Genomic DNA, 19,744 nt, shown 5'->3' on the forward strand with positions numbered 1-19,744 from the left:
ATTACTCAGATTTATAGAGGAGTACATGAGTGCCAAAACTCGAAGTTGTTTTTGGAGGGTGTAAGAACAAAGGCATCCCATGTGTCTCGAGAATAAGAGTGAAAGTCACGACCTAGTTCTTCCTCTCACTTTTAAAAAAATGTGACTGAATAGAAAGCCAGATGTGTTCCAGGACGGACCAGCTGACTAACTCTTACTGTTAACATGCACTGTGCAGTTCCAAGACTCAAGGGCAACCGATAAAGGGGATTTGCTTGGTTTTCCAGAAACAAGTTCTGTTCTGTTAAATCTACTTGCTCAATCTCTATTTTCTCATTCATATGGAGTAATTGGATTTGCAATAAACACCACAAGGCAAGTCTCTGAGGATTATTGAGTTATTAAAGTGATTTTTTAATCTTATACTCTGTACTTTCATAAAATGATTATCAGAAACTGAATCAGCAATTGGAGGGATTGAAAATAGCTTCTAATATAATCATTTCCTGTAAGTAATAACTTCCCACATGTTATCATACCAGTCTCTGCTCTTCTTTAGGTGCAATAAGTCATTGAAGAGGTAGATCACTTCTAAAAATTAAATCTGCCTCTAGGTATTTATCATATATTGTAACATTATGGAATTATTATTCTTGGAATTTCCAATATTCCATATCCTTAACTTGGATTTGCCCTAGAGGTTGAAATTTCAGGTTCTAGAATCAACCTGTCTGAATTAAAATCCTGGTTCCACCGCTGGGTAGCTGTGTGAGCTTGGGAAAATTACTTAATCTCTCTGTTTTTCAGTTTCCTCATCTGTAAAATGGAGTTAATAATGGTGACAAAAATGAGAAAAATGCATGTAAATGTCAGCATCTATGCTGAGATCAATTTAGAATTTAGAATGATAAATGCTAGCAATTATAATCATTTCGGGGCCTCTACACTATTATGGCATTTTATTTCCCCTGACTTTATCTGTATTTAATTAGATAAAAAATGTTTTATTGATCACCAGACATACAGATCCTGTGAATTTCTGTGTGTTGATGGCGAAGTTGGTGGGAAGATGGTAATGAGCCTTTACCTGAAGAGGGAAATATATGTGAGGTGATCATGCAAGTCAGCTGATGTGATGTCAGTTCTGAAGGAGTCCCATGGCTGTCTGTATACTGTTTTATATTTTGGATGTCTTTCCTGATGTCTAATTGAAATTCTCTAATTGCTTCATGTTTCTTCCTTATTCACAGAGAGGCTGGGCAGTAGTTTTTAAAAAATAGTCAGGCTGGGCATGGTGGCTCTTGCCTGTAATCCTAGCACTCTGGGAGGCCGAGGCGGGAGGATCGCTCGAGGTCAGGAGTTCAAGACCAGCCTGAGCAAGAGTGAGACCCTGTCTCTACTAAAAAATAGAAAGAAATTAACCAAACAACTAAAAATATATAGAAAAAATTAGCCAGGCATGGTGGCGCATGCCTGTAGTCCCAGCCACTCGGGAGGCTGAGGCAGGAGGATCACCTGAGCCCAAGAGTTTGAGGTTGCTGTGAGCTAGGCTAACGCCATGGCATGCTAGCCCTGGGCAACAGAGTGAGACTGTCTCAAAAAAATAAAAATATATTAAAAATAAATAAATAAAAAATATTCAAAGAGGAAATAGCACTGATCTCCATTTACCAGATTCAAAATACTCTGAGTATGGTATAATGACATATTTGATATTATTGGCACATAATCACAATCTTGAAATAACACATTTTCATATTCAAGAACATTTGACTTTGCCATTTCTAAATATTATTCATTCATTCATTCACTCAACGAATATTTATCAAATGCTAAAAACATAAAAGGTAGTACGGTAGATTTTCTCATATACCTTCTGGGCCTAACTGGATTGTGAATCCCTTTCACAGCAGAGACATTGTACCTAATTCATATTTCTATTCCAAGGATCAACCTGTAGAAGCCACTCAACCAATGCAACAAATATGCATTGCATAAATGAAAAATGGGATTGCAAGCACTATGCTATCTGTGTATATCCAATAAAGTTTTTATTCCTATGTCTTGATCATCTTTAAGCTTTGAATTTAAGCAGAACATGAATGCAAATACCATCTCCATGAATAACATATTTGGCAGCAGTATTCTGTTAGACCTTTCACTTAGATTAAACATATAATTTATATGCTTACATAAAGAAAGAAGATGAAATCAACAACCTCCATAAACTTTTCAAGAAGTCAAAGTGTTTTGGTGAAAGAAAAACAGTTTAAAACAGGATTTCTCTCAAACTCAAATCCCCTTTCATGTAGCAAAAGGAAATGAACAGAGAAATTCAAACCCACTGAAGTTTTCAGGGCCAAACATTTTGATGCAATATGTTCTGCCATAAAATGTTTGGCCTTGTTTGAATTTTTATTGCTATATATTCTCAGTCTATATTTAACTATGAGAAACACAAATAAGAAAGAGTGAAGGTGCAAAATGTACTTTTTAAGTGCATAGCAGTGAATTTAAGAAAACATATATTAAAGGAACATTTTGTGTTTTCAGCTTTCAGCCCCTTTTCTGAGGCCTTCCTCAGCCAGATATGATTAAATATTTATTGAACTGAAGACTCAGCTTACTTGGAGTGAAAACTCTTAAGGGCATCTCAGAGCCACCTAAGATAAGTGCCTTATTTCACTAGCTTGCAAATAAAGTTTCTTTTATGCTCTTTTTATACATGAAATAAGGTCTAATTAGAAAGTTTTATAATGGAGAGAGTCAATTCCCCAATTCCTTATTTGGTCGAATTACTTTTTAAAAATTGGGGTGTTCACTCTGGCACCGGCTCAATCCAGACTCTGTAATCAGCCCACAATCTGTGGCTCACAAAGGCTGGCATCCTGACTGCCAGTTTCTGCCATCCACACCTTTTCCGTGGGGTAATACATTTTAATTGCTACTTCTCCATGAGTCCCTCACATCTCCATCTGGCCAAACAAACACACTTTTTCAATTCAGCCTCAACATCTTGGCAGTTAACAAGAGGATAGACTTGCCACAATAGGTAATCTTTAAGATGCATAAAAACCTAAAATTAAATGACCAGGTACAGGTGGTATAATCAATGGCTTTCTAGAGGAAGGCTCATCTACAAAGTGGCTTTGTGTTCAGCAGTGTTTAACATTGCTCCCTTGGTCTAAACTGTAGCTCCCAAGCAGTGGCAGCATTGAGAACTCTCTCCTCTCAGAGGACAAATGTGTGATGAAATATTCCATTTCCAATGACAGCATAACTTTTTGGATATAGGCTTCTTATCAATCTATTTCCACTGGTCAGATTGTGCCAAGTGTAACCAGGAGCCAGAATGGTGAAATGGTTAGAAGCATGGGTTCGCGAGTCAGGATTGGGTACAAATCCTGCTGCTGTTAATTTATTACCAGTGTGATCTTGGGCAGTTGCCAAATGTTTCTGTGCCTCAGTTTCCCCATCAGTAAAACAGAGATAATATCAGCACTTTCCTCATAAGATTATTGCAAGGACTGATTAAATGAGATGAGATATCTCATGTGTTTAACATAGGACTTGGCTCATATTCACTAATAATTATTATTTTAGGCAAGGTCAGTAGACCAAGTTCTTTGGGCAGTAGAAAGGAAGGGGAAAGGTAAATAACCAGCCATGTGGTTATTCCTCAAATAATTCCTTCCTCTTTAGCGTTTTGCTTTTTACACAGTTCAATCATGAAGCAACAGATTAGGGAAGACTATGAGACAACATGTTCTGTGTGTTCATTCACTCGTTTAGCGTGGTCTCATTGCTTTGAGGTTCTGAAACACCCCTTGACAGAATGCTTGTTTTTTTCTAACCCTCAGGGTCATTTGGGTGAAATGGAGAATGCTTCTAGGGCAAAATGGCCCAAACTGCTTTCTTGATAACGGCATAGAGGTAAGGGATTGTTTCTCTCTCCTTTCCAACATCTTCCCTTTTTCTCATGACCACTTTTGGTGAGATGCCTTTCTCAGCATGAAGCAGAGGAGATAAGGCACAAACCTGCACGTTATTACAACTTAGGATGTTTATGCAAGAGGAAGGCCAAATAGAACAGCAGGACTTGCAGATCCCTGTAAATCCAAGGGGCACAAATGGTTCTTAGCAGCAAGTGGGGGTCTCTCACCAGTTGCTTTTTCAGGGTTGTTGCACATGAAGCATTGCCATGCTCCTGCTGTTTCGCTGAAGCCAAACACGTCAAAGAACCTCACTTCCTCCAGATGCAGCTGTACCTGGTCCAGATCCTGTTTCAGGAACACAATGCACAAAGAACATAAGCTGATCTGCCTGCTACATAGCATTCTGAGACTGGAAAAAGGGGATGTGGAATCAGGATGGCCAATGCTCAGTCTCAGTACTAAGGGCCATGAGGGAGCATTGAAAACAACTTCTCTTGGCCAGTCATGGAAAAAAGCAGTCCGCTCAAACTCTTCCATGGGAGCACTCATAAATGCAGAGGGAGTGAGCAGAGGCTCCAGAGCTGGGTGTTAGAGGTGGGGAGCTGAGGTGTCAGAGTCTGAAGTGGCCCAGAATGTTCTTGCATCTAGTAGCAGCTCCAGATTTTCTAAAAAGGAGGGCTATCCAAATGGCAGTGTGGCTAAAAGAAATGCTGCTGGGGGATTTGTCTTTTATTTACATTTTATACGAAATTATGAACCAGTTATCCATATAAAAATTTCATTTTTCTTAGGTTGGCTTCATAGGCAGCTGATGGAAAATATGGGGGTGGGCTTAATCTCTCAGCCCTTGGCTCCAGCACTATTTTAGTCTCATGCTTTATCTTAAAAGTATATGCAAATTTTGCATGCTATTTCTTAATATAGCTGTATTGGTTTTAATGGAAGGTAATGCCTTACATTATTTGTCAGTAAATTAGTTAACTGTTTTTCCTCCAAATCGTTAAGTAAAATTGACGTATCAAGAAGACTGCCCATGTTTTATGTGCCCTGTGGCACTCTGCCAATGTGCTCTTGTTTAAGAGGCAGAAGAGAGAGGTCCCGCTAGCCTGTATATGGATGGAAAACTATTAGCCTAACCAAATTAAATAGCTCTACTGTCCTCCTGAGCCTTTCCTATCATGTAAATAACTTGTATCCTTCGGTACAGGGTGGTCAGAACCGCACTCTTAAAAGACTACTCCTAAGAGGGATTTAATGTTCTTGCTAGTCTTGCAGGTGCCCAGCCGACTTAATGTATTTGTCCTCTGTTCAGCTGTGGTTTTATTTCCTTTCTTCTGACCTACATGCTCTTATCTTCACTATCTATAGTAACAGTTCTTAGTATTCTCAAGAGCCAAGTAGTGTAGGCACTGTTTGCACTGCTTATAATGGATCTAAATAGAGAATGGTTAAGTGCTTCCCAGATCCTATACCAAAGCTCCTGACTCCCAGTTTTACATTTTTTGATAGAGGTGAGAAGTATGCCCAACTATAAGATCCTTGAGAGCAGATACACAAATACTTCATTCACAGTTGTACCGCCAGAGCCTAGTCCAGCATCAGGAATGGATTAACATTGTTTTGCAAGCCCAGTGCAAAGCCTGTTTTCCAACAAACTATATGAAAATTTAAAGAGAATTCTTTTTAGAGAATATTTACACTCCCTGGAACATAAACACAGTGAGGACAGGAATTTTGTCTGTTGTGTTGGCCACTGTAACCTTAGCACCTAAAAGTGGCCTGTTGCATAGCAAGCACTAAATAAATCTTTGTGGAATAATGAAAGGCGTATACTGAGACTAGAAATAAATATTTTTCCTTATCCTTTATTAAGACTATTATGACTTGTGTTCTAGGATTGGACAATTTGGAGGCTCAACATACTGAATACGGCATTCTAAGTTACTAATATTTCAAATAATATCATGGGCATTCCAATAGGCACTGTATATATAGGAAAGTTGTTTAACAAAAGTGATTTTAAATATGTACAATGGAGATAAAGGAGACTTTTTAAAAAAATGCATGTTGCCCAAGATAAAGACTGAAGAAGCACTGGGGAGTTTTGTAGGTTTCAAAGGATGAACTCCATATTAAAATTTATGGGGAAAAAGCAGATGTTCATAAATATCAGTTTCAAAACTGCTAAGTCTCTGAAGTCTGTACTTGGCCATTGGCATGCAGATTACTTCTACTTCTTTGTTTCCTACACAATTAAGGATCAATTTTTCATTCACCATAAACACTACTAGCAAACAAAGTACTTAAAATAATACTTAGGGGTTCCTCAATTTTTTTTTGTTCTGAGACCAGAAACATCCCAGGTTGTTGCCTATAATTCACACTTCTCTTGGCAAAAAGTTACTTAAAAAGTTTAAGACAGATGGCAAGCCATATCCCAGTGTTCAAGTTCTGAAGCCAAAAGCAGGCTTACCTCTTCAGAGGATTTAGGTGTTGTGCAAAGGGAACTGAGTTAAGAAGATATGTGGTAGTTCTATGAACTCTTGAAGTTGGTAATAACAGCCAACTTTGAATAGAGAGACAGATGAAATGTGTGTAGTTTCAAATATTTGTGGAAAATCAAAGCAAAATAAATTGCAAAGCAAGCAAACACAAACTAACAACCAGTGATACCTAGATTTTTAGAATTTGACCTCTTAAATGAGCTTAAGGTCATTATTTCTCTCTTCTATTTATCTTCTTTGCCCTTTTAGGTTCTATAGCTTTCCCAGGCCTTGCCTAAGAATTGCTATATGGCTTCTATTTTTTTTTTTAAACAAGAGAACAAAAATCAATTTGTTTACAGAATTATAAACTTCCTTTAAGACAACTAGACTCTGGAAGAGTGGTACAAATAATTTATATCTACCTCTAAATCACTCCCTAAGCATTTCAGTTCTAATGAGATTGTGGCAAACACACCCTGGGTGACCTCCCAATAACTTTCACTTCCTGATGTTCATCTGTTTGTATAATCCCTTCCCCTTGAGTGTAGGAGGGACCTATGACTTGTTTCTAACCATGAATACGTCAAAGATGATGGGATGTCAATCCCATTATTATTACACACACACACACACACACACACACACACACACACACACACACACACTCAAGACCCATCTTGCTAGCAGATGCACAGGGAGACTTTCTTGCTGACCTTGAAGAAGCAGGCTGCCATATTATGAACTGCAGGGAACTATGGGTGGCCTCTGGGACCTAAAGGCAACCTTCAGCCGATAGCCGGTAGGCAAATAAGGCCTTCAGTTCCACAACAGCAAAGAAATGGTTTCTGCCAACAACCTGAGTGAGTTTGAAGGCAGACCCTTCCCATTTTAACCTCTAAATGAGAACACAAACCAGCCATACCTTGACTATAGTCTTGTGAGACCTTGGGTGGGATACCCAGCTAAGTCACAACTGTAGTCCTGACCCTCTGAAACTGTGATATAATAAATATATGTTGTTTTAAGTTGCTAGGTTTGTGATGATCTGGTATGCAGCATTGAAAACTACCACGGAGATTGTGCCATGAAGAGGAAGGGAAAGTGACACCCTGTCAGCCAATTCTCAGTGAAAATGATGATTCTATTTACAGGAGTCACCTTCTCCTAACTACATTCCAAATCATGCCTCAATAAAACTTGAAAAATATTGAAGCTCAAATAATTTCCATTGACTCAATAAAAGGTATATAATCCACAGTAGGCATGCACTAAGAAGGATTTTCCTGACAAGCATCATTTAGTTCAAGAAGGTGAAAAGTCACTGGAGGGAAAATGATCTTTTTAAACAATTGGTTAAATGAATGTTTCTTCAGTTTTAGAAAAAAAGTCATTAATGAGAGTAGGAATTTGGAAGGCTATATAAAAAATATAAGTCAGGCAGCACAGAAAGATGAGAGGATAGTTGCAAGATTATTTCGCTATCAAATGACAGCGTGAGTCAACGCCAGTCGATTCTGTAAAAGTGCATAGCGGCCTCTGAGTCTACCTACTGAGAGAAGGTGTTCTGAAGTAATTTTCCAGAAATCAGTGAAAGCATACATCTGGAAGAACTTTGGGTTTTGGTGCATTTACATTCTGTCCTAAAGCTATTTGTGTATAGATATAAAACATAGGATTGCCTTATGTTCTCTGTGAGCCTGTGGGTAATAGGATCACTCTAAGCATATATTTCAAGAGTGTTTCAAGAAACAGAAACAAGATTTTTTAAAATCACCAATATTTTCACATAATAATAAAGAATTTATGTTTTTATCATTATTTCTAGTGCACATACTCTAACTATATGGAACCCAGGGCGTGAAATAAATCTATTGAGGGAATATAACTAACAGCTCATCTTTATATTGTCTTACATTGCACAGGTGTAGTGTCTTGTAAAAAATGATGTATGCTGCATAAACTGGCAAGGAGACTTAAAAGAATATCCATGCTATAATTCAAGTTTTTATGTCTTTCAATTTCTAAAAAATATTTCTATTGAACTCAATTTATAATGCTTGGGTATTCATAGCACTTGGTGTCAGGAACAATGGATAAGGAGATGAAGGGGACACAGTCCTGCATTCCAAGGAAGTAAGAAGCTGATTCACTGGGTCTACAGGATTCCTCGCAGAAGAAAATGGAAATGCACCTTCATTGGGGCATGGTGTGATTATTATTCAACTTCTTCTGGTGTGACTCTTTGGCCTTCAACTGGATTAAAGCTCCTTAGCATGAAGATTGACTTCTTTCTTATCTTGTAGCTTCTGAAAATACTTAGTATAGACTTTGCCCATAGTAAATGTTCAGTGAATTATTATAAATTTTTACTGATTGAGGCACATAGATTTTATCTCTAATTTACATCAACAGTAGCATTTAGATTTTTAAAACTATTAAGACTTTTCAGAATACTTTTATTTTTAAAAAAATATGCCTGCATCTGTATGGGTATTATAAGATTTCATTTTTATTCAATTTTATTTAACAAGTTTTTAGCATAAAATGCTAATAATTAAAGAAGAATGTTTGTCTGAATCCATCAATGTAGCATGCTGACTGCTTGTTCTCAAGAGCCTCATCTTTTCTAGCTTGTTAATTCTCAGTTGACATTAGCATCAGGAATCCCTGGGAAACTTGTTACAAACATCAGATACAGGTCTCACTCCTGGAAGCCTAACGTAAGTTTGTGGTGGACCATGCACATCTGCATTTTTAAACCAGCTGCCCCAAGTTATTCTGATGTGCACTGACTGGAAAATTAATCTTCTACCCTTGGGAACAGATGTGGGGATGGCTGACTTGTGTCCATTGATTGGTATTTGAGGAATTTGTCAATAGAAATTTGTCAATCTCCATGTGCATATGCTCATTCTTTTCCACAGTAGTTTGGTTTCGTATCACAAAATGCATAGTCTGGTCACAAGAGCAACGTTTTTACTTTTGAAAATCAGAGATGCTATCATTCCAAATTGTGCAATAAGGAAAGAAAAGATGAGGTGTGAAAATCAAACTTATTGGGCCTAATTTGAAAGTTGAAAGAGGCTGGGGTGTGTGGGGAGGGAGGTGGGTGACAGGTGGGAGACAGACTATAAGCAGAGGCAGCAAGGATGCTGGCATGAAAGAACTATCACTACAGATCCCTAAATAGACTTAACTTTCTATTTTTGAGTCCCTGTGTATTGGGAAGAATTGAATTCTTCTTGTCAATTTGTGGCAATTCTGACATGGGTCTTGTTCCTACAAGTGGCTGGAACAAAGCACTCATGATGTTTGATTCATTTCAGAGAGAAGTTCTGAAGAACACTTTCCTTTAAATACTAACATGTATGATAGAATATTTGATTTAGCTGAAAAAGTCAAATTTTCACATTCATCTAAAAATCATGAAAAAATAATGTGACTGCAGAATATTGGTAGTTAACGTGATAAGAGTTTAAATAAAACAGTTTATGAGGCTGGGCAAGGTGGCTCAAGCTTGTAATCTTAGCACTTTGGGAGGCTGTATAGGATGATATCTGGTTCTCATTGTCTTGCCCCAGGGCTGACAACTGAGGCAAAAGAGAACTTTAGAGGTGACTTGCTGTAAGTGAAAAATAATAATCTGCTATGCTCCAGAAACCTTGCTTGTATGAGACATTAAAATCTAACATTATTTATATCCGTGACTTCCTATTCACTTTCCAAAATGGCTGTCCAATTTACATTCCCACCAGCAGAGCATAAAGATTTTTTCCCCACATTATAATGGGAGGCCTTTCTAGGCTCTGAATTTTCTGGAAGAATTACTTTCTTAAGTGTGAAATAGGCTATGCTTTTGTTGAACCTCAGCATACTGGTCTGATTGCATCAGGAGCTTGCAGCAATTTCCAGTGACTTCTTACATGATTGTTTCTTAAGCCATGAGAAAAATCAATGTCACTTCTATAGAAATCATTCTATTTTTCTCCATCTTTATTGCTTTTGCTAGTGAGAAACATTCCAGGTTCTGGGAATCAGACCACCATTTTTAGGTACAAGTATTTTAATATACTTATGCATGTCAACATTTGGCCAGGATCTAGTTTTAAGAATTATCATTTTGTTTACATGTTTACTACTTGGAGTCATTGCAGAAGGGATACAACTGACTCTACCATAGACTTATAGCGAAGGCATTACTTTCCACAGTATTGGAAATTTAGATGTCTCCATTTAGGCATTTAACAGGGCAGAGAGTTAAGCACTGGTGAAATAACAGTGATAGAGGAAGATGTGGTAAGTTGACCTACCCCTTAGTAGAGAAATGGATAAAGTAAATTATGGTCTATTTATACAATGGAAAATTTTGCAGATGCTAAAATGAATGAGCTAGCTCTATGAATAGACATATTTTTAAAAAACATAATTTAAGTGCAGAAAGCACATTGCAAAAGATATATGCAATATAATAACATTTAGGTAAAATTTTAAAAGAATAGTACAAAAACATTCGTGGAAATAATACACACCATCCTCAAGAGGGTAGTTGCAACAGTTTCTTCCTTTTTGTAAAGGGAAACATTTGAAGCAAATATGGAAGAAATGTTAACATCTCTTCTACCTTGTGGTGGGAATGGGTATCATATTTCTGTACTTTTCTGATTTTATGAGCTATTTCATAATTTAATAAAAATAGAAGTGAGGCAGAGAACACAGTTCAGTGAAGCAAAGAGACTGGCAGGGGTTAGAATCTGTGAGGTAGAAGGTTCTGCATGTTGGGGGGAGTGGCCCTTGGTACCCCTCCAGTCTCCCATAGAGAAGTCTCCTTATTTGTCCTGTCTGATGCTGGACTTGGTGGTGAAAGTCATTAAAGGACCATGTCTTTCTGCTGATTTTTGCACTTAATCTTGTCAGAGAGCTCCATGTTACAGTTTCTTTTAATCTTGCTCTTCAAACTTGGAGACAAAGAATCAAGCATGAAATACAAAGTGTTTGAAATATGTCCTATTTTGTTTTAGAAAGCAAAACAAAGCATGCTTACACCAGGTTCTATTAATGCATTAGGGAAGTATTACAGAATGAGTTAAATGACAGAGGTGATACTCAGAAATAAGCTACTTCCTGGCAAGTGGTAGCTATGAAGAACATAAGTTTTGGAGCCAGAAGATCAAAGTTTGAGCTCTGACAATGTCATTTATTAGCAGTTCTTGGGAAAATAGCTTAATTTTTCAGTCCTTTCAAAGTGGCCTCTCAGATTGTAAATTTACTGTGATCCCTAAGCAGTCTCCTTCAGGGCATTGTTGCCACAATCAATTCATGGATAATCACACTACTTTGCAAATTGTGGAGAAATAATAAAAAGTCGTCATAATGATGATGATTTGAATTAAGCAAGGTAAGAATCTCCTTTTTATGCATATAAAATATAGTGGGGTTTTTTTTGTCTCTGAGCTAGATAAATGTATGTAAGTCTTTCTGAAATGAATGACTTAAGAAACACTGATATTAGGTGCTCGAGAAACATATTTAGTTTTCTAAAATCAAGTAACATACTTATCTGTTTTTGTTAGTTTGTTGACAAACCTAGGAGAACTGGATGTAATGAGGTGCAAACATAGATGTAATGCAACATGAACATTTCAAAGGGGAGGAATTACATGCACATGTTTGATGGGGCCTTAATGAGATGTACAAATAGAAATGCATGTAGAAATGTCCATGGGTAATGGTGTAATGAGATGCATAAATGGATGGGTGTAATGATAAAGGCATTTGGGGGTGTAATGTGATTTATAAATGGGAGCATTAAATAGGGAGGGTGGAAAGTGCAGGTTGTGATGAGAAGCAGAAAGAATACGGTGGTAAGCATGAATGGAAGAGCTAATAACATGTGCATGATGAGGATGTAATGAGATGAAAACAGGATGACATAGTGAATTTCACTGATGGAGGGGTGTAATGAGCTGTGTAGAAAGAAAGGAATAATGACAAGCATAAAAGGAAGGATTTAATACTATGAATAAAGAAACAGGCACAGGAAAATGTGAGCACTGAAGGGAGGAACAGAAAAAAAGGAACATTGGTAAAGGGATGGGGAATAACAAGGTGGGTCAACGGAGCACTCTAATGAGATGCTAGAGTGAAAAGGTGCAATGATGCGCACCCATTTAGGGAATCATTAGGCACACACACAGGAGGATAATGAGGTACGGGGCCTGATCAGACACAGACCACAGCATTCAGTTCTTACTGAGGAGGTAAAAAATGGAAAAAATTCAGAGTAGAGTCACAAAGATATCTAAATCCAGAAAGGAGAAGACTACAGAGGTAATTTAACCACAGCCTTGAAGTTTATGAAATAATAGTTTTAGAGCTGCTGTTTATAGGGTATTTACTCTATGTCAGGTACTCTGCTCATTTTACCTTCCTAACAATCCTATGATGGAGTTGGATTTGTTACTAGTTTATAGATGAGGAAATCAAGCTGCGTTGAGGTTAACTGATTGGCTCAGGTTCTCTGAGCTTGTCGATGGTGGGGCTGTCACTCAACCCAAATAAGCTGGATTCCAATTGTCTTTGTTCTGTTTTAGTGTTTGCTTAGAGTAGGCCATGGGACCTCTTGCCCCAGAACTATAAGGATCACTTGTCAAAGATGCAGAGTCACAGTCCTACCCCAGTGAGCACCATTTCCAAGCTCTGCAAGAGGCCCCAGGAGCTTGCATTTTTAACAAGTTCCCTAGGGATCTTTGCATGCACTAAGGTCTGGGAACTACTTAACAGAACCAGGGCTAGAGTGGAGGTGATCCAGTGCTGCCCCCAGCTCTGGTGAAAGATCTTAAAGAAAGCATGAGGAATGTAACGTGAGGAATTTGGATTGGTTACGAGGGGGACTGTCTATTAGTAGAAGGAATTACCTGGAATGAGGCATCATTTAGCAGAGTTATTTATTTTTTTTAAGTCTCCTTCCCCTCAGACTGGTCTTCAATAGGAACCCAAAATTATATTGAACAGATGATAAAAATGCAAAAAATGTATTGAAAATAATTAGAACCTAGAAAATAGTTGTTTACTGAATTTAAAAAATAGTCACTCCACATTCCTATAATCTCCAAGGGGAAGAGGATGACGTGTCCTTATAACCAGAAGTTTGCCAATACATTTGTGACTTTCAGGGTTCTAAAATTAAACAAAAATAGTGCCACTGCCTGTTCTCTTTCTCCATATATTTAGTGTTTAGATATCTAAATTGATATGATATTTTAGGTAAAAACAAGATTTTATATTTTGAAATGAATGTTAAACTTGGGTGACTACTCACATTTTAGTGACACAACCTCTGCTCAAACCTTTTCAGAAGTCTCTTTTGAAATTGTTTTCAGAGTGTATTTGTGAGCCACACAAGAAAACAAGGTCCATTACTTTAGTGAAACACACAGCTCTTAACCTGGAAACTTATTATTCAGTCTGAGCGGTCTTCTTTTGTAATATACCTGTGCCCAGATAATTTTTGGGCTACTTATGAAAATAAAACTCATTCTCAAAGGATGAAACCTTTGTCACGACTGAGAATAAATAGTCACAAAACATTTATGGAGTAGCTGCTCTGCCTCAGGCCCTGGCAGGTGCTGGGGAATGCAGATATGAATGGGAAGACCCTGATCCCACAGTCTATCGTAGGCACAAAGATATTAAAATCAAACTATTCTGTGGTTGGGTTTGCTGATTGCTTTCTTGACATATGCATGAAAGGTTATGGGAACGCAGCCGAGGGGATCAATCATTTTGTTTGGAGGGGCTCTTGCTTAGAAAGTACAATAAAACAGTGCTTGCCACTGTTCACTGAGCTCTTACTATATGCCAGGCACTGTTCCAAAGAGTTTTCAGGTATCATGTCTTTTAAATCTCATAACATCCCTGTGAAGTGGGTATTATTATTTTCTGCACTTGGCAGGTAAAGAAGAAGAGGCACAGAGAGGTTGTATAACAGAACTGGTAAGTCAGTCATGGAGGCAGGATTCAAACCCAGACCCTGAGTCTCTAGCTACCACACCTTTGTGTGGCATGAAAAGAGGGACTGCTTATTCTGATAGCTCAGTGTCCAGGGTTTGTGGCATTCACACAATATCCATGAGAGCAGCAAGGGGAAAAAAAAGGTTTTACTTATGCACTGAATATTTAAGAAATGAACCAAACTGCTATTAGATTAGAACAGACATTTCAGAGGTACTGCATACCTCTGTTCCCCCAGGAATAGAGTTATTTCGTTAACTATTTTTCTAAAGGTTCTTTTTTTAATTTCCTTGACTGATGCAGAACATCTGGCTGACTGTGAAGGAATGTTCATGACAGTAGTAAAATTCACATGGCTTATTATAGGATAGTCTGGTTTGTGAAACATGAAGGGAATACAATACATATGACAAACCAGGATTTCAACTAAACTGAGAAAACATTTCTATGCCAACTTAAATTTATTTAAAAAAGCATATGTACAGCATAAGTAAGGTATATGTGGATGGTGGTTAGGGAGGTATGGATAGTATATATTAATTAGCTAAGTGTAAGGGTAATAACTTTTTATGAGAGACAATGAGTTTTTTTTTTTTTTTTTTTAGGGACAAGAAGATTTAAAAACAAGGACTATAAAACAACAGGCCAATGTATAACAATGAAATCTGTGTTTTTAATAGTGACTAAAACTGTCCCTTAGGTTCAATGTGTTTATAAAATCACATGCAATTACTTAACAAAATGGGTTGTTTGTACAGAATTATTTAAATGAGTGGCCCTGATTGATGTATAGCTGTTAAGGGAAAGAAATGAATCCAAATGAAAGTAGAGATGATATTTAGGGCAGTGAAGTTTAGAATTTGGCTGTACTTCCAAACTCAGTGGTCCTAAAGCATCATTTCTTTCTCTCAAGAACTCTTCACCTGTGAAACTGTTCTCTTGTGTTAGTCACATTAATCACAGATGAACTATTATATGGCTATGATGTGGGAGTGTGAGTCTGCTGATGCTGCCTAAACTGTGATAAAAATCATCTTGTGCTTAAGCTGAAACTCTCCCGGCCTTACTAGCATTGCAAGCCTTATCCACAGAGCATGCTGTAAACACAACCGTGGCCAATTAACCTCATCTCACCCCTGATGCTGTTGTCTGTCTACCTTAACCTTGGCCAGCTGCCAGGTGGATGCTCTTGTGTTGTTATTTCAAGGGGAACAGGAGAGTGTGTGTTGGGGCTGCGAGGAGAAGCCAAGGGTTCCTGTGAAAAGAAACTCTGCACAAATCCATCATCCTCTTCACTCAGAAAATAACTTTGTTTTTTTCTGGGCTCTAAAGACCATCTTTCTGTTTCCCAAACTGGTTTTCCTATGTGCAGATGCTTCCTTTTCAGCATTTTAAATTTTTTCTTTTGGTCTGCATCTTTACCCTCTATCTACTCAAACACAGATCGCCCCTATCTTGAAATCTTTCACCATTTCATTACCACTGAACCAAAAGACAAAAATCCAAGCCCAGATGAACTCCATTGCAGCCCCCGACAGCCGATCACGCTGGAGAAAATCAGACTCCTACTTGACTCCAGATCCATAACCTCAGGCCCCAAATGGGTGCTCCTTACTGCCTGACAGCCTGTGTGTTTCTCTAGGAAGCTCATGGTTCCTTTCTCTGAGGCTTTCATTTCAGACCTTCTCTTTCCTCAAATTTCCTACCTTCCACCCAGCTCTCTTCTGTTATTGGTGAGGCTGATGGCTTCACCTCTTATTTCATTGAAAAATTTGAAAACCCATCAAAAAACACACTCATCTTTCCACAACCAAATCTGTGAATTGATCTGGCTCTACATCCATCACCTTTTCTCCCACCTGCCTTGTCAGTCTCATCTTCTCTACTGCATCACGCAAACAACTTACAAGCGTGCTCTGAAGGCTTCCATTTTTAACCATCTCCACAGTCCCTCTACTTACCAACCACTCAGCAGCAAACTTCTTAAAACAGGTCTCTTTGTATGCTGTGCTTCCTACTTCCTTCTCTCCTTCTTGTTCCTCCACCTACTTCTGTCTAGACCTTGCCCTTAAAACTCCATTAAAACCATTCTTCTGAGTTGCCCAACTGGGTGGACACTTATCTTGATCTGGCTGCTGAATTTCATATAATTTCTTTCTCTCTGCTTCTTGGACATCTCTTGGTATCTGTGACTCTACACTTCCTGAGTTTCTTTTGTCTCTCAGCTGCTCTCTGGACTCAGCCCTGAACTGGGCCCTTCTCTATACCATCTTCCCAGATGGCTTCAGTCTTCCTGTGGTTTCATCTCTTGTATGCTGCTGGGACCCTCACCTGTATTTCTGGCCTAAGTCACTTCACCTTTGCATATCCAGCTGCCTACAGGACAACCCCACGGGCACATCTCACAGGCACTTGGAACTTAGGCTGTCTGAAAGTCTTGCTTCCCAGCCCTTCCATCACCCACTTGCCCATACCCAGAGCTAATTTTCTCCTAGTTTTACCTGCTGTAATAAAGGGTACCACCATGCCAGAAACTTGTTATCAGCAAGTTCCATTCCCCACTTTCCCTCACCCTCACACACCATCATTTGCTTGTCATGTCACTTCACCTCCAACATTTATATTGAATGTGTCATATTTCTATCCCTACCAGGACCATCCATGTTCAAGTTACTCTCTTCCCTCACATGGATTAGCAATAGCCTCCTGTGTAATCTCCCTAATTCCACCCTTTCCCTTTCAGATCTAGTCTTGAGTGATGTTTGAAAACAAGCTGGGTACAATGAACAGAAAGCTTATGTTCCCCGACCCTCAAATTCTTATGTGGAAATCTTAACTCCCAAGGTGATGGTGTTGGAAACTGGGGCCTTTGGGAGGTGATTAGGTCTTGGAGATGGAACCCTCATAAGTGAGATTAATGCCCTTCCAAAAGAGGTCCAAGAAATACTGCTTGTCCCTTCCACCATGTGAAGAGACAGGGAGAGGGTGCCATCTATAAGCCAGGAAGTGGGCCCTCACCGGATACTAAATCTGGCTTGATCTTGGACTTCCCAGCCTCCAGAACTGTGAAAAATAAATTTCTGTTGGTTATAAGCTACTCAGTTAATGGTATTTTGTTATAGAAGCCCAAATCAACTAAGACACTGGGTAATGTCTGCTGTTGAAAACTCTACAGTGTCTTCCCGTACACTGCAATAAAATCTAAGCTCCTTGCTGTGGCCTACAAGGCTGGGAGTGAATTCTCCTTGACTAACTGTCCTGTCTTTACTCTCAGCTTTGTTCACTGGCTCGACTCTGGTCCTTTCACTTGTTCCAATGATGTGAAAGGGCGGGCTGCTCACTTCTGGTTGCACGTGATGTAGGAGAAAGAAAATATTAGAATTTTCACTTTTATTTTTCATCTCATCCTTTAAAATTTATATTTTTGAATATGTTTTATAATGAAAAATCAAGTTTGTAAATAATACATGTATATAGTTCATAAATAAATAAATATGCACACATTTAAGGTGTTTGCTCAAAAAATTTTTTTTGATAGAATGCATGCTTTACATTTGGAGGAGAATGCTCTAATATGCCAAGGTTTTTCCTTTTCCTTATTCTTCCCTTTTTTTGTTGTGTTTTCTTGGCCTAAAGGCCTTTGTGCAAATTGTTCTCTTTGCCAGGAAAACCCATCTGACATCTATCTGCTCAGAGAAGCTTTCCTCGACCATCTAACAAATGCTCAACTATCTTTAGGCATTTTATTTTTTTTAATGGTATTTATCAGTGTGGAATTTTGTATTTGTGTCTCAGTATATTGATTGCTTTCATCAGAGCAGGTATTATAATTGTTTATGTTTAGTCTCTGTACAGTGGTTGGCATAGAGCCTGCATTCATAAAAAATATTTTTGAGTGAATTACTTAGAGTCATATTTACCATGATTTCACTGTGATTTTTTTTTTTTTTGGTCTCCTCCATATTATTCCTTGTGTGATTCTTCTTACATGGAACTATTTTTTTTGTTTGTTTTTTAAAAGAAACCCAAACTGTATAATTTCCACCCTCTTTCCAACTAGCTCCCTCCCTAAGCAAAGAGTACCCCAGACATTTGCATCTGCATCCACATTGCATCTTCAATCTGCTCTCCTAACCCCCTGGCCTCCAGTTCCTACTATGATTTGCAGTGTCCATGTAGCCTTCCCCTTAATCATCGGAGTAACCTCTTGGCCTGGCTTTTTTGGTAGATTTCTATTTACACCTTCTTTTTATCTCTTTCGGGCACTTTTGCTACTTAGATACTGCCTTGGATTTTCCTAGTTCTGAGCTCATAGCCTAAAAGCCTAGAAACCCCTATGCCCATCTGGTTTTCTAAAGTCCCCATCCCCACGCCTATCAAGCTTACTCTGAAAATAAGGTTCTCTCAAACGCTGATTCACATTGCTCTCCCTGGAGGCTGACCTTGTACAGCGCTTGTCATTTCCATCACACATGTAGACTGAAGTCTCTCATAAGACTTTGAACTGTTATATCCTATGTATAAAAAGCCCACTTTTTATTTACTTACTTACGCATTTATTTATTCAAGCACATTAACACTTTAACTCAAAACACTAAATCTAAGCCTTTGGGAGCATCATAAGGTCTCCTTGTATTCCACCCAGAATTGGTGCTTCAGTTTTATTTATGCCTCGACACTTCAGCCAATTACCCTGGGAACTGTCAAATGTGTTTGTAGCAATGTGGACTGAGAACAAATCTCCAAATGTTAGCCAGATGGGGCACATTTTATTTCAGCAGAAAATTTAATTTAATTTTTTTTGTTTCCATAATGGGCATAGTTTTGAGACCTCATTTCTATGGCATATGGAATTTTCCCATGCCTTGGGAACTGGAATATGTGTGTCAATAATGGCATTTTCTCTTTCAAATTCTGGCCCTTTAGCAATCCCCCAGTCGACTTTGTCAGCTGTCTGGTCCTCTGATAATCAGAGCACCTCTCTCTGTGAAGGGTTGGGCAGCACATGCACTGAATGGAATTATTAATAATAGTCTCTAGTTGCTCCATGGAGATCCTTCTCATTTCTTCAATAAATCAAATGGCTTTCCATCCTCTTTCTAAAAACCTTTATTTTATAATGGAAATTGATTATCTTAGAATGGGATTTTCTTTAAGTAAACCTCTCATTTACATAACACAATATAACTTAAAGTAATATTTTTTTCCTTGATTATAAAAGAAATACATAGAGAAAAATTAGAAAATGCTAATCCCATCAGCCAGAGCTAACCACTGTTAACATTTTGGTATATTTTCTTTTGGTTGTTTTAATAGGCAATCCTCCAAATGATA

The 19,744-nt window shown here is 38.2% G+C and overlaps 1 protein-coding gene across 5 annotated transcripts in view; it reads right to left on the bottom strand.

Annotated features, from left to right (window-relative positions):
* Positions 1-19,744, bottom strand: part of VEPH1 (ventricular zone expressed PH domain containing 1) — a 211,061-nt gene that overhangs the window by 28,747 nt on the left and 162,570 nt on the right. For all 5 annotated transcript variants that reach the window (XM_045539535.1, XM_045539534.1, XM_045539536.1 and 2 more), the window contains one exon: positions 4,142-4,259. In XM_045539535.1, coding sequence (XP_045395491.1) covers positions 4,142-4,259 — 118 coding nt within the window. The remainder of the gene's footprint in view (positions 1-4,141; positions 4,260-19,744) is intronic.

The sequence above is a fragment of the Lemur catta genome, chromosome 1, assembly GCF_020740605.2.
Source record: "Lemur catta isolate mLemCat1 chromosome 1, mLemCat1.pri, whole genome shotgun sequence".
Taxonomy (NCBI): Eukaryota; Metazoa; Chordata; class Mammalia; order Primates; family Lemuridae; genus Lemur; species Lemur catta.